Source organism: Chelonia mydas, chromosome 3, assembly GCF_015237465.2.
Source record: "Chelonia mydas isolate rCheMyd1 chromosome 3, rCheMyd1.pri.v2, whole genome shotgun sequence".
Lineage (NCBI taxonomy): Eukaryota > Metazoa > Chordata > Testudines > Cheloniidae > Chelonia > Chelonia mydas.
Window position 1 is genome coordinate 200,070,980 of NC_057851.1, and position 16,132 is coordinate 200,087,111.

Here is a 16,132-nt window from a genome sequence, read left to right on the forward strand (position 1 = left end):
AGAAATAAGTTTCTTCAAGAGCAATGAAGCTAATATTTTCTGTAATCATCTCTCCAGAAGGTTTTTCCCTTTGCTGATAAATCAGCATGGTCAAAATGGATAGGCTTTGACAAGCAATTTTGCATTGTTGTGTGGAAAGTGAGAAATACAAAGTAAGCTGTTTCATATTTATTATGGCAAGTGACCTACTTGAATACATCCAACCTAACCTCCAGATCTAAATGACATAGTGAAGAAACTCTCTGATGTACAGTTTTTTAGGAAGTCTGAAAAACTCACAGATAAAATCAAAGGTGAACCCAAGAATACAAACTTTTAGTGACACTTTGCAAAAAGCACAAAACTCAAGCAGAAGATTTGGAGACAGTCTACAAAGAATGGGAAACTACTTGTGGAAGATACAGAAAAAAAAAAAACCCATTCTTGGCCAGTGTGTCCAGCCTGTAAAGGGGAGTGCACTAAATGTCATAAGAGACATGAATGCAGCATTACTTAGATCTTATGTGAAGCATGGGGGGGGTGGGGAGGGGGTAGAGAAAGGAGAATAACATTTTCTAAGTGAAGTGTTCTCAGTAGACATGGTTGCAGAGCTGCTGATGTCTTCACAAGGAAATGTGGAGACTGAAGATCAGTGAGCAGCTCTTCACTAGAATGTGATGACAGTTTACAGAAGATAACTAAAGTGAAATAGTGAATCCAGAGCAAAATTAACATACTTACACACACATCATATCTTTGACACTGGGCAAGCAGATTTAATTATTTCATATTCAACTAAATTGGTCCTTTGAAGAATAGCCTTCATTTCAGTAATCCCATAAGTGACCCACAGTTGTTCTGATATTTTACTCCTCTGGAGGGAAAACCCTCAATTGCTTCAATTAGTGCATTTTTTTCCCCCTGCATACTCTGTTATTGATTAGTCAAAAGTCCTGTTATCAGAGGGGTAGCAAAACTTAAGAGGTCGATTACCCTCTCCTCCCCCGCCCTGACTGCTTCACCAGATGCTCCCCCCCCCCCCCCCCGTGAGATACTTTTATTACACAGTTCTTATACATTTCCATCTTTTTCAGCACATGTACTTAATTGTGTGTCAAAGGTACTTTTCCTGTTAAGGTATTGAGTGCTATTTCTGAGATGGGCACTACTACATTATCAGAGGCAGAACACAATATGCCCTTCCTTTTCTGCAGGGGTGATTTGCTAAGTAATTTTAAAAGGACCAGGTTTCTCTTCACGTAGTCAGATGTGCTTGCAGTTGGCAGCCTCGGCTGTTAAAAAGGACCTACCAAAAATTAATTTCTTTTTATACCCAGCTGTTGTTCTTTTCAAACTATAAACTGTGGGCCAGTCTGAACAGAAAATCCTAGTTCTTAATCTATAAACCTCTGGTGTAGAAGTATTTAAATCCCCCATCAGATAGCCATAAGTTCTTTTGGTAGCATCCTCAATAGCTTCTAGAAAGAATTTTGCCTTGCTAGCGCACATTTGCAGAGCAAGCATAATAATTTGTAATTTATCCCTGGGGTTTTTTAACAGAATCATGTACTTTGTGTTTAGGTTAATTGTGCAACTCTTTTTTTTCCCCGACAAAATACGTTTTGAACTATATACATAATGCACATAGTTGATAAAGGCTTTCTGAATTTCATCACTTTTTCACAAACAAAGTTAATCTAATAGTCTACAATAATCTTATTTGCTTTATTGGTAGGAAACAACTGGTAATCCTTAAAAGCATCAGACCCCGCCACAAAATTGTAAAGGTTATTTACAAAGCAGTTCTTTATACTGAGATTGCCCACAACTGTAACACTACACATTAGTCTCAGACATAACAGATATTTGCTGCGTGTTATCCAACACATTTTTTATAAAGTGACTTTTTAATAGTTTCTAGGCCCTGTAAGAATGACCAAAAAAAAAAGGATGTTTCCACCGTGTATCCATTTTCAAAAGCTGTAGTGCCGGTTTTAAACCTTTCTCTGATGACCCTCATGTTGTGACTGTCTGCATTTTCTTAAGGATCTTTGTCTCTTGTTTGCTACTGATTTTTGTTCCTTACAATAGAGGACTGCTGCACTTGTATCTTCTTTGGGTTATACTTCCCTAGGTCTGTGCTATAATCTAGGACTAGATCTGTCAAATTGTCAACGTTGATCTTATCACAGTTTGCTATGTTGAGGGTAATCTCTTTGACTTTCATGTAGGCCTTCCCTCCTGACAGCTTGTACCCATACGATTTTGGACTTACTGACACAAACTCTGTGATGTGTTGATCTGGCAGGATCTTGCTTGTGAGGTCCCTTAAATAATCTGCTGGAGGGGGGTTCCAGTCTTCCTCCCTTTTCACAAATATCACCGACTCAGTGTCATGGTACAGGCACCTCTTTGCAACCTGTCTAGCAGGTTATATAGTTCTAAGTGGCCATAAGTGGTGGTGAAATAAGCCCTAAAGATGTTGGTATTGCCAGAGACCACACAGTGTTCTTTTGTATGCTTCCAAGACATACAAGCTGTTTCATCATTGATAAACTTGGGAGGATGAAACCTCGTAATTGGGAGAAAATAGGTACTGAAAGAGTTCGTCAAGCGTCTCATGATGTTGGCATTGGGTAGGTTTGTTTTCGCCTAATTCTTCCCCCCCCCCCCCCCCCCCCCCCGAGAATTTAAAAACAGTTTAGCAATTGGTGCTTTGTGGGGTGCAGCATAATCCTATGTTGGCATAAATGCACACCTTCTTTTAGAAATCATTATTTATTTTGTTTGTGCGGCAGCTGAGATACCCTGAAGTCTCTCTTGTTTGACAGAAATGTAATTTTATGTACTTGGAAAAGAGTTTCAGATTTTTCTTCAAAATGACAGATTTCTTAGGTTTTTTCTTTTCTTTTTCTTTTTTTTTTTTTTGCCACACTGAAATAAAGATGTATCATTTAGTAAAGACAGCATGTACAAAGAGTAAGATTATATAATATATATTTTCAGATTTATAAAACAAGCAAAACTCTTTGTGCTTCAGTACAGCAGTAATTTTTGAAAGATGGTTTGTTATAAGAAGTCTCCAAACAAGCTCTTGTTTTTTTATGCCAACCTAACTGTTTCAAACAGTCTGTAGTTAGCAGATTGATTTGATCACTACAGCTCTGAAATTCCTTATGTATGTATTTATTAATTATGCACCCCTCCTCAAATACTTCCTTTTGTTTAATTTAATATTAATCAGAGTGCACCACCTCCCTTTCCATGCATGAATGCCTGTCAGCCTAATTACTGATTATTTTTCCAGCCCCAACAGGACCTAGTATCTTTAACCCTGATGGAGCATTAAGGAAACATGGGTGTGTGATTATGAAGGATATAATTCTGTCATGAAGGTCACAGATTCCATGACTTTCCAGGATCTCCAGGATTACTTCTGGGGCAAGGCTGGAGCGGCTGCCAGCCCCGGGGTCAACGGAACAGCTGACCTGGTGTTCAGCTCCAGGCTGCTGGAGGAGCAGCCCCCAGCCAGCCCCAGGGCTGCCAGAACAGCTGACCTGTGGTCAATCTCAGGGATGATGAAGCAGCAGCCCCAGGCTGCTGAAACAGCTGGGCTTCTGTGAATATTTGTTTGTTGCCTGTGACCTGTCCCTGACTTCTACTGAAAATACCCGTGACAGAATCTTAACCTTAGTGATTACATCTGAAGGCAATAGTTCCACACAACCTCATTTTTTCAGTAAGTTATGGTTAAACCAATATAATTCAGTGGTGTTGAGTCAGCTCAGTTGTACGTATGTACACGTCTCAAATAAGAGTATAGGAGCTTTTTTGGTTTATTTGAAACATGTTTTTTTATTTCTCCTGAACGCTACTACATGTATTTCAGCTTTTTGCTGTAAATAGATCTCTTTTCTTAAAGACACAATAGCTGGGTTCTTTGAATCTATTTTTATTTAAAAGACGTACAACCCTTGAAAACAGAGATGCCCCATCAAAACTTTCATCTTATTTAACTGCCACACGGACCTTGTAACAGAAACACGTATAGTCACAATTTTTAATAGACATTTTTATTTACAGGTACTAAGTTTTATTCTATTTATATCGCATGGTTGTCCCCTTGCCGTTCTCTAACTTAGTCCTTTTAGACTTTTTATAATTTTCCTAAGTGGGGTTCTGTAACTTTTTGTGTAGGTCAGGCAGTCAATATCATGCACTAGGTGGGTATCCTTCGATATGGTAATTTTCTTTAAACACTGTTAGGATCTCGAGCGCTTTGCGTGGCATTTACCAAGGTCATCCCTTGTGCTAAATTTTCTTGGGTTAAGCACAGACATTGCATTGCATAACCTATGGCCATAAAAGCATTTAATAGGCTTTCCAAACACAGGTCAGTACACAGGGCGTGGAGCTTGCAGCTTCTATCCTCTGAAGTCCAAGTCACGCAGTCATGATACTGCTGGCCTACGTTGTCTATAACACAGTCCTCACAATCTTCAAAAAGCTTCTCTCGAAGACAGTGATTAAGGATAGCACAAACAGAAATGTGTACAATAGACTGCGTAACATTTTTATGCTCAAGACATGGCACTGGCTCAGCTCTATGCCAAGGGCCTTCTTCAATCCATATAGCCGTAATCCTCTGCCTGCTCGGTTTCCTCTTGTCTTGGTGTTGAGCAAAAACAAGTTGGGCTTGATTCACCGTGTCTCTAGGATGTAATGCTGTCCGGGGCCTCTGGTCCTCTAGAAAGGCATTGAGAGACTTTCAGGAAAAAAAACACAAACAGCTGTCAGTTTGCAGTTTTTAGATTTACTCAACCCCAGGTTGATTCCTAGCCTATTACACCCCATCCTCAATGATCACTTTTTATAGTCTAGTTAAATGTCTTCTCCGTTCACCTTGTCTGACTCCAGCAAGCTACGGTCACCTTCCTCCATTGTGGGGGGGGGGTAGGGAGGGACAACACTGGATGGCCATTGTGCTTGTTAGCCTGCCTCACAAGTGCTTCGGTCTTGGAGTCAGATTCTGGCATAACCATCAACAGCTGGGCCAAAGGGCTCCCCTCGGCAGTTCGCACCTCCTCAGAACTGTCACTGATGTAGTGCTTTCTTCTCGGGTGACCAAGTGACTCAGAGCTAAAATGAATTCTGTAATTCTCATGGGGGTGATGGAGACAAGGTTTCCCCTCAGCATTTCCACGATTCTTGAAAAACGCGCTCCTAAATCAAGATGGCCTGTCTCACACAGCAGCGGGTCTTCTAGGTATGGGGTTGCCATCTGTCCAAATGTTGAGCTCTAGAGATTGAGGGTTCTGGCCTATACCATCATGTTTCCCTTCCAAGAGGGCCTATGGGAGTGAAAACCATTCTGATTGGTAGAGGGCAGTGGGAGGTGGTGGTAGAGATGTCATATGACCCTCTTCAAGATGGATCACCCTGACCTGAAATTTGCCCTGATTGGTCAAACCTGCTGTCAGGGAGGTCCTATTGGACTGAAACCCAGTCTGATTAGGAGAGGATAATGCGGGGAGTTCGCAGAGGGGTCATATGCCACTCGTTTTCAGTCATATGTCAATCTCGACCCTGGAAGTAATAACCATGGGAGAAGGCCTTAAGCTGACAGGCGGGCGGGACCTTGGGCAAAGGGGTGGGAACATTTGATTGACATACCCCTAGGCTACTTGAGCTGTTGTCTTGCTGTATTTCTTGGCTTCTGTAGTTTCATCATAACTATAACTTGATATATTTTTTAAATATGCCTATTCTCCCCTCTGAAAGCCCTGTCTGTTTTTTCATCTGAGGAGGGCTGGCTGCAGGTCCCTAATGATCCTGTTAATGCCATTTAGGCATACTTCTCCTTACCAGTGGTTGTCTATGTTGCCATTGCAGTTCCTGTAGCTTGAGGCGCTTGACACCAAGCTCAGGAGCCAAACTTTGACTGGCGGACTAGATTGATGCTTTAGTTGGTGTCCTATTTATCTTGAAAAAATCATTCAGGTATTTAGATTTTGCAAGTATAAGAAGGAATCAGACAAGTTAGGATAAATACAGACCTACCACTGTCCCTTTAAATTCAGAATGACATATGTAACAGCTATAAAACCATTACACACACAACTAGACTGGCACAAACTGTATAGATATAATGGAAATATATATTGTTAGTACATGGATAGCAGTCTAATGCAGTGGTGTGTCTTTTAAAATGCAAAACATACTCTTTATATCGTTTTTAGACTTTGCTTGTATCATATATTTAAAAATCTTCGAAGGAGATGAGTAAAATATATATAACAGGACAACTGTATCTTCACATAATAGAAGGTATACTTTTGGTGGTAATGCTTTTTTCTTTTCTTTTCTAGCCCCTTGTGCCTCATAGAATTCATTCAACAAGTAGAAATGTGAGAGAAGAAAAAACACGCTCTGAAATAAACTGTAAGCATGTGTATACTTCATTAAATTAAGAATATTAAAGGTTATAACTTGAAATTAGCTTTTAACTTAAACTGAGCTTTTGTCTATCTACCATAACTAGGAATATTCTTCTTTTTTTAAGAGGCAACACGGAGTGAATTTATACGCAATTTCACTTATTGTGAACATAGGAACAGATTATACAAAACAGTGTGATTAAATATATATACTCTTAAAATATGTAGAGGTCCGTACCAATTTGTTTTCCAGCACTGCTTCAACTCCCTCTACTACTACAGCCTAGTGAAATAGGGCTTGACATAGGTTCCTCTCAAAGACTTTCAATGCCACTTCATGCTGTTCTTTAGAGTGGGTTTCCAGAGAGTGATGCAAAATTCTGTCTTCGCCCTAGGACTGAGCAAAATGCCATCATAATAGTGCTATGCATTGCAACTTGGTACTTTACTTTGAATATTGCTGGTATTAAACTTTTGGGCCAGCTACTCAGAAAATGTTCCATTTTAAAGTTGGAGTGAAAGCCCCCTGAAACCTTATGGTGATGGTAAAGAAACCACTGTTAAGAAAACCATGAGCATAACACTGACATTTCTCATTCAACTATTGTTTTAAGATCTTCAGTTTTATTTTCAAACTAAAATGATCACACACAACTTGGTGGAGGGAGAGTATGACGAGAGGTTAAATCAGAAGGCAGGACTTCCCCTTCTCCAAAAAAAAATGCAGTTTAAATTTTGGGTTTTGTATCTTGGGATCCATAAACTAATAGTAACTTTGGAATTCTTGAACTTCAAGAACATTGTATCCAACTTTTGGTACAATGGCAAATGTCTCTTGCGGAAGAGCAGTGGAAAATTTAATTAGTACTCCTCAACCCTTCAACAGGGATTTTTACTGCTAGTTAAATCTCCCAACGGTACGGATCTGAAAAAGCAATTCACAGAAAAGATTTACTCACCTGTAACTAAAGTTACGAGTAAGTTGCCTCACAGAGTTATGTTCCCCTACCATGCTGCTTCTGAATCCTTTTTGTGATCCTTCTCATGGGTGGATGACAAGGACCTAAGGGCAATCCCTTGCATAGCTCTGAACAGAAGCAAGGATATGCAGCCCCCAGAGTTTGCTGCTTTCTAGAGGGCTCTGAGCTCATGGCACTAAGGGCATGTGTGTGTGTCATAAATACAGATCAATGGAAGTATAATGTACGCATAAAACTGATTTATGCTTAGTTAGTGGGCAACTGCTACTAGAAACTGAATCCTTTCTTACCGTAAGCGAACCATATCTTGACTTTATTTTTTTTCGTCTATAGTTGGTCAAATAAAGTTCAATCCTCCATTAAGGAAGGAGACAGAGCCACATCATGAGTTTGTGAGTAACATGTTGCATGGGTTTTGTGCCTCACGTTTTGCATCCTGCAAATGAGAAAAAAGGTTGACTTGTGACATAGTCCCTTCTCTCTCCCCCCAAGCAATTTTATTAAGGAGCTCCTCCCCCTGGTTCTCAGGAAGGGAGCATGCCTGGAGCTGCATTCCTTTGACGTAGGAGCCATGCAAGAGCAGAGCTGGCACACTTCTCCTTCAGTGCGCTACAAGAGCACCTCCTTCCTCCCCTCCCTTGACCCTTTCCTCTGGAAAAGAGCCAGCTGGCTTTAGCGATGTGAGTTGATGTGTGCACACACTCTTCCACAGCAGCTGGCTTGGGCAGGCAGACTGCAGCCTGTAGTATCCCAACAGGACAGAGAGGAGTAGCTTATCTAACATAAACAAGAATTTATGCAACAACTTCAGAGAAATTATATACCCATGTATGTAGTTGTATAATCACATCACTTATTGCTATGCTGATTAGAGCATATTATATATAAAAATAAAATTAAACAGAGGACCAGCAATTCTAAAACTGGCAAGAAAAATATGTTAAGAGTGGGTCTTACCAAAATCACCTTACAATGTCAGTACTCTTACTCCCCTTTTTCTGTAGTCTTCCTCACTATAATATACATTGTGGAAAATATTATGATTAGCACAATCTTTATTTCTACATGCCTTTAAATATTTTCTCACTTGTGTTCTTTTTGTTCTTTGAGAAGTGCTTGAATATGTGGCATGACAATCACAAAATAGATTTTAAAGAAGAAAATGGAGCTTAAAATTAACCAGGAAAAAAAGCAGCCCTTTTTAGATTTTAAAATTCCTGTGGCTGGGTGTGTGTCCCCGTCACCCAGCTGGACAGCTTTAAGGACAACAGTGTTTCTGAGGGGAAAGTTTTTTCTTCTGGGGCTTAGGGCACAGCCATAGGGAGCGTTTCTTTGGCAGATGTTCTTGGAAGGGAGGAGTTGAAGATCGCTCCACATTGAGTTGAAACACACAGGAGTATTGCACTTTGGAATCTTAGTTGTCTCTCTGGCTGCAAGAAAGGATTAATCCTGCTGATAGGGAAAACCAGCACAAAAGATTCCCTGGCTAGAAGGGAGAACCAGAACTCTTTGTTTTGACTCTGTCAAAAAGACAGACAACAACCACCTAAACCCCTGTGTTTATCTTCCTGCCCATGAGGAGGAGCTAGAACTGTTTATTTGGATATTTCTGAGGGGGGAAAGGGAGTGCTTAATTGCCTGCCTAATAATGAGAAGAATGAAGGACTGTACTTTGCTCTAACGGTAAAGGAATTTCTTTATTTAAGACATCTTCAGATATTTGTCCTTTAAAAGATTTTTGAGCACCTTATTCTTGAGGGCATGGCAGCAGCTTTCCTATAATACCCTACAAAATTATTTGAGCACATGTTCAGTCTGACCATAGATGAAGAAAAAATGTGTACAAGTGAAACAAAACCGTTATTTTGATATTTATGGGGTTACTTTGAAGTACATAGAAATGTAACGGTAATCTGGAAAAAAACATTTACACTTAAGTAGTTCCAATACTTTACAGGTACCTGCTTTTATTAAATTAAATACGAATGGCTTTAATGGCTGATTCATTAATATACTGCACAGTGGAAAAGCCAGGTTGATTCTTGGAAGCTAGAGAATGGTTCCTTGTAAGAGGATGAGAGGATTGTAGAGGAAAGGAGGATTATATCATTAAATTTAGATCATTCCGGTCAATTGAAGTCAGAATTCTAACTGGCTGCAAAAGAAGTCCTGTTCATTCTAAGACACATTTTGATGAAAGGCCTTGTAGGAAGAGAGATTGAGGGTAGAAGTTTTCCTTAATCTCCAGTATTCCAACTGGTGACAAAAAAATCCTGGAATGGGGGGTATTGAGAGATGGGAATAAATTGATAATTGCTAATTCCAGTTTATTAAGGTAGTTCTTCAGCTCTTTTTGTTTTTTGGCTGTTAAGTAATGTTTAATCTTTATACTAAATTAATTATGATGTAATATGAAATGTAAGTTTTGTCAGAAGCTGTTTAATATGGTGTAACTTTGCATTTGCATTAACAAAATTGTGTTGGCAAGACAATTTCCCTTTGTGTATATCTGGCTTTCAGTCTCAAAGTAAATAACCTGAGTTTCTTGGTCTCTGTCTAATGAACAGCCCAACAGTAACGATTTTTTGGACAGTTCAGAAGAAATGTACTACACTGCAAGATCTAATCTGGTATTTTTCACCTTCTGATTTTCTTTGTCAGCGTTGGTTTTGTGTCTTTATTTTTGTTTTTCAAAGCTAAAGTTTTGTTCAGTTGCTGTACTTTTGCCTCTGTAGAACAGTTTTTCAGTCTAAGGATAAGTTGTATGAATATTTCTAAGTAATGGAGGGAAAATATATATAAAGTAGGTCAGTATTATGTATTAACTGTAATGCCTTTAACTTTTCTCACTGTCTAGGAGAGATTTCTTAGCATTTTTTGTTTGGCAGTTCCTTTAAACATCCATTTGAAAGATTAGAAAATGTGTATGTTTTTAATGTTTTAATATCCAAAATGTAATTACAGTATAGAATGAATACAAACATTAACGTGCATACTGACAAAACCACAAACATTCAAAGAGCTAGGTCAAAAATGTGATTCTCTTGGCATTTGGTACTGCCCATACTGTACCTGTTCTCTTTTCCAACCGTTCTCTGCTTTAGCAATGCAGTGTGAAAATCAAGCCTGCAAGCTTTACTCTGTTCTGCTTCTGGGTCATCAAATGGCCAGAGATTCCTGTATCTGTTAGTGATGATTGCTAGTTATGTGCAAAGTAGCGAGAGCACAGTTTCATTTTTTCAGACTCTATACTAGGTGGAACATGCTATGCTACCAACTAAACCCAAGTCTTGGTTTGGTTTGTAAACGAAGCATTTCATGTGGAAATCCGTTGAGGAATAATAAATATGGAACAAAACGATGGCTTTTTACATCAGCTTCTCAGAAACTGTATCTGCCAATACATAGCTACTGATAACTTAAGCTGTGCTGACTCCAGTTTTGGAGGCAGTCCTATGTAGATTTTCTCCTTAACACACACATGTCCTTTAACAACTTTCTTGGGACTACAGCTCCAGTTTCTCTGCCTCCAGCAGCATTGTCCTGCACTTCAGCTCTGCTTTTCTTTCAGCTACTGACTCTCTTCATTTTCTCACTTTTTTTTCTGCCATTTTCGTCTCCGCTGCATGCAGACTGTTCCTGCTGTCCTCATGAGTGCAGCTCCAGCAGATCTTTCCATGGTCATTCCCAAAGGGATTCCTGCAGCCCCTCACAGGTTGGCATAAGCCCATTACAGTAGCTGCTCCATGTGTTGCCCTCTAGCCCACTGAGTGTAATCTGGCCTAAGATACCATCTAAGATGCACTTACACCATGTATCCTGACCAGACCTCCCCTTTGGCATCTCCTCTGCCCCATGGTTTTAAACTTGGGTCAATAGTGATTGCTACAGTGAAGAAAGAAGGAAATAATGTTAGTTTTAAATAGGAGGGGGTTTTCTAGGCTGTGAACACTTTCCAGACATCTCAACTGTATCTGCATCAGGCACTCTCCATTCTGCAATTCCACAGGCTCATTGTGAAACCGAGAGAAGTGCTCTGACTCAGTCACAGGATCTCATTCATTTTTGAGGTTTGGTTTTGTTTTCTCACCAACCAAGGTGGTTCTTCTGGAAAGCCCAGAAACTGAAGGAAGTTGTTCTCTTGTCTTCTGTATGAGACCATGCTAATCAGGGTCTCCCTCCTCTAGATCTGTTAGTCACAGCTGCTGCAGACACTGTTCACTGGACAGTATATGGTTTCTTCAAGCCTTCATGAAGTGGGATTGAAGAGTCCTCCCTCATCAAGAGGCTTTGACTTCCCATTTCACTTGGGTCCAGAAATTGTTCCACTGTGGAACATATATCTGATGAGGGACAAGCCTTTGGCAAACCCATGAATCTTCAGGATCATAACCAAAACAAGCGTCAAATGTTGGAGAGCCTTCACGGGGCACATAGATGATGACAGGGAGTATAGTCCAAGTTGGAATTTCAGATCACCATCACTCTCTGTGGCACTCTGGGCACTGGATCTAGCCATTGAGCAGCCACTTCCCCCATCACTACACAGATTATATTTAAGAAGTTTGACATTTGAACTATGGCCACTGGTAAAAATGGACAGGGGAAAAATGAAACTTGTCTCTGACACAGCCATCTGGATCTTCTGGGAGATAGAAAAGGTTCAGTGGTTGACTTCTCAGCTATATCTAGGGAAATTCCAGCGCCCAAAAAAACTGACTAGTACAGCCGCCATCTTCCATGGCAGATGCCAAACTAACAAGATGATGGTATTGTAGTGCCTTCCACAAAGAGACATGTTTGCTTCACACCTAAACAAACTTTGGGTCTGTCTTGATCTAGACACAGGGATCTTCACATTGAGAGGGTGGATGCTTTTTCTTCAACTGGTCAGCCCCTAAACACATGCCTTTCCTCCATTCCCTTTTTTGCCAAAGAAATGCATATGTATTTGCCAGAAGGCCAAATTCATCCTCATGCCCTGTCACTGTCCCATAAGGCCGTGTTTCCCTAGTTGTCTTCAGCCTGTCCATATCAGAACCATGGCAACTCCCTCAAACAAGGAACCTTCTTCATCAGGATCCAGTTCTGCCCCTGGACCCACACAATGTGTGTGTAGTAGCTTGAGATCTACTTTTTTAAAAAATGATTAGTGATTTTTTGGTGTTTCAGTACTGGGTGCCCATCGAAACACATGATTGTCAGAAAGCAAGCGTACTCAGCACATTCCGAATATCAGGTCCCTCGTATGTGTTTCAAATTGGGCACCCAAAATCACTTGTCATTTTAGAAACTTCAGGCCTGGATGCTAACAAAATAATTCTTCAGACCTTTGGATTCTCTTGTCATCTGATTGACGTTTTGCTTACATCCAAGGAGGACTCTACAAATCAAGCATATTGGAGCAATTGGCTGTTTCTTTAGTGGGTGCTACACCGGAAGTGTCCCTCCCCTTCAAGCACACCTCTCCTTCCTTTTGGAGTTTTCGTTAGAGGGCTGTATCAGAGAACTGAGTTATAACACCCATGAATGTCACATACCAACTTTCAGATCCTGACTAAATGATGACAACCTCATCCTGCATTCTGACATCACTTGACTTTTTCCAGTGTGCTAAATGCTGTCAACCTCCAGTCAGAACCAGTTAGCAGAATGGAACCTCAATTTCATTCTGAATGCTCTCAACAAATCTCCTTTCAAGCCTCTGGCAAAAGCTGCCTTCTGTTCTCTTTCTATTAAACCAATGTTCCTCACTGCTACCACCTTGTTCAAAGAATTAATGATTAGGGAGATCTCTTGTGTAAAGAACCCTTCCTCCTGTTTTTCACAGATAAGCAGTTCTTAGAACTGTTCCCAAATCATTCCTTAGGAAATTTCCTTCCCTTCTGTCTGAACACATCCTGCCCAAAGGAAGTGAATTAGTATTCCCTAGGTGACATTAGAGCCATAAAATATTGCCCAAATGGAACAACGCTTTTTCATAATGCAAAGATCCTTTGTTTTGTATGTGGTCCATCCTATTTTTCTGGAACCAGTTTAAATGCCACTGTTTCCCCATAGGTCATAGCAGCTATTAAGGAATCCTGTATTCATTTCCAAAAGGCTCCCCATAGAGGAATAAGTGCACTCACTACTTGGTTAGTAGCTATATTGTGGGCCAGAAGAGACTGTCCATCATGTCAGGAAATCTCCACGCCTTCATTAACACTGTAAGGAATGCAGAGTCCTCTAGAAGTGCAGCTTTTGGTCACTGGATCCTGGAGAATGCCCTGCCTTACTAAGCTAGTACCCTTCCTAATTATTAGGGGTTTTCTGATATCTAGTTTGCTTGTTTGTTTGGAGGTTAGTATTCTTGTATTGGTCACTGTACCGTTATGACACTTCGGGGTTTACCAAGGGGTACAGGGTGAATCACTACTGCCTTCTTATAGCACGAGGGAGCCTTGTCTGTGCTCCCTGGGGGAAACTTGCCCAAAACTACAGGTTGCTGCCTGCTGGCAACACAAGCATCCCACTCCAGGCTCTGCAAGCCCCTCTCTTTCACTCCGCAGACTAGCAATTTGCATATCCCAGCCCTTATGTCCTATGAAGAGACCAATGTACAGTTTAAATTCCCCCACTCCTTTTCTTTCATTATAAGTCAACAAGACTCTTCTCCCTAGAATAACCACAATTTTTGTTTACATTACATTTCAAAAGTGAATTGGGAAGGGAGGTTCTTGAGATTGTTCTCAGTGGAAAACATAAATATGAACATTATTCTTAAGATCCAATGGAAGTAAGTAGGAAAGGGGGAATGAGTCCAAGGGATTTTTCTTTCTCTGCCAAAGAGAGTGAGATTTTGAGACAGCCAGTTTTGTTTCTGGCAGACCATTTAAAATATTGAATCCAGTAGCCTACAGAGGGATTACAGTAGCTAATCAGGATATATTTCTCTTTATTGTATGGGTGCTAAATAACAATAGTGATTATGCCCCTCAGACAACCACAGACAGAGTGCAAGAAATCGCAGAACAAGGGGAGAGGGAAAACTGCAGATATGCAACAATAAATTACAAAATTCCTGCAGGCTGATTAGCTTAGACTGTTTTATTTGGATGTTTAGTAAAATCCCAAAATATTTAATTCTCTCTTTTTACAAAAAAAAAAAACAAAAAAAACCTACCAACATTATCTAAAAAGTTAAGGAACACATTTTTAATAAGATAAGGACAATGGAGTTTGGTGTATGACTTAAGTGTTATTCAGTAAGCATTCTCCTTTATGGGGGAATGAAATGCTAAGAATCATTAGTCATTCCTTCCACTGGGAGACTGGGAAAAATGGTGATACTAAATTAATGGAAGATGTAAACGGTTATATGATTGTCTTTGAACAACTAAGGTACATTTGTATTGCCAACAGATCAGGAGTTACCTTATCAGCAGCTAGTAGCATTTAATATCGAAATGTTAAACTTCCAGATTATATTACTGATCACTTAATTACAGTTTCAGGAATAGCAACTGCAATATCCAATTGTGAATTGTTGGTTCACTGTGCATATTCAAATACACTTTTTGAAAAACTATGAAAAGTATTTGGGAAAGTGAATTTCAAGTACAGCTCAAGCCTACACAATAAATTTGTTCTGAATTAAGAGTATAAAACTAGCAGAAAAGCAAAGCTGCAATTATAGCTCATGCATGATGAGATACTGCCTGACATACAATAAAAGCTATTTTATCAGGCACTTCACCAGCTGGAAAGCTCTATAAACCAGCATTTCTGATCTTCATTGAAATTCCAGTTTATAGTGCAGTTGGCGCGGGGCTGGCAGGGGGTTGGGGTGCGGGAGATGGGGTGGAGCATGGGCTCTGGGAGGGAGTTTGGATGCGGGAGGGGTCTTGGGGTGCTGTATCCCAGGGCTGCTCATCTCGGGCAGCTCCCCGCAAGCAGCAACCTGTCCCAGCTGCTCCTAGGCGGAGGTTCGACAGGCGGTTTCACATGCTGGCCCCGCCCCACCCTGAGCACTAGCAATGCAGCTCCCATTGGCTGGGAACCATGGCCAATGGGAGCTGCGGGGGAAGTGCCTGCGATCAGAGGCAGCATGCAGAGCTGCCTGCCGCGCCTCCACTTAAGAGCAGCTGAGACGGATTGCTGCTTGTGGGGAGCCACCTGAGGTGAGCAGCCCCCTGATCTGGCACCCCAAGCCCCCTCCTGCACCCAAACTCCCTCCCAGAGCCCTAATTTAGAATAAAAAGATTTTCCCCTGGAATGCATGATTCGTTCTCCCGCTTGACTTTTCTTTAATATTATCCATTACACTGAGATTTTGTATGTTGCTGTCCACACTCTTATCTTGTGCAAAGTGGTGTGGGTTTTCACCCAAGTAGAACTCTAGTTATAAACAATATCAGCAGTTCAAGACCAGTTCACTGTTAACTGACCTCTTGTAATAGAGTGTAATTTGGGAAATTTTGTGGATCATATTAAGATAATTTAATACTTTTTCCATATTCCACTGATGATGAGTGTATATCTTGCAATATTATTTTGAAAAGCAGGGCTCAGTCAGATTTATTTAATTTAGTGTTTTTTACATTCATGTGCGGCATATTAATTCAAATCAACTAATGTTACCACCTTGTATGTGTTAGATAACGGTATAAAGATAGCGCGGTGTGTATATATATATGTGTGTATTTGTTCATCAAATATGTATCTGAAAGTTTTATAAAACTTTCAAACTCAAAG

At 40.4% G+C, this 16,132-nt stretch overlaps 1 protein-coding gene across 5 annotated transcripts in view; it reads left to right on the top strand.

Moving 5' to 3' along the window:
- Nucleotides 1-16,132, top strand: part of MAP4K3 (mitogen-activated protein kinase kinase kinase kinase 3) — a 132,364-nt gene that overhangs the window by 49,851 nt on the left and 66,381 nt on the right. For 4 of the 5 annotated variants that reach the window (XM_007063162.4, XM_037896248.2, XM_043544139.1 and 1 more), the window contains 3 exons: nt 6,348-6,420; nt 7,730-7,788; nt 9,964-10,026. In XM_007063162.4, coding sequence (XP_007063224.1) covers nt 6,348-6,420; nt 7,730-7,788; nt 9,964-10,026 — 195 coding nt within the window. The remainder of the gene's footprint in view (nt 1-6,347; nt 6,421-7,729; nt 7,789-9,963; nt 10,027-16,132) is intronic. The other variant, XM_007063163.4, reaches the window with a different exon arrangement.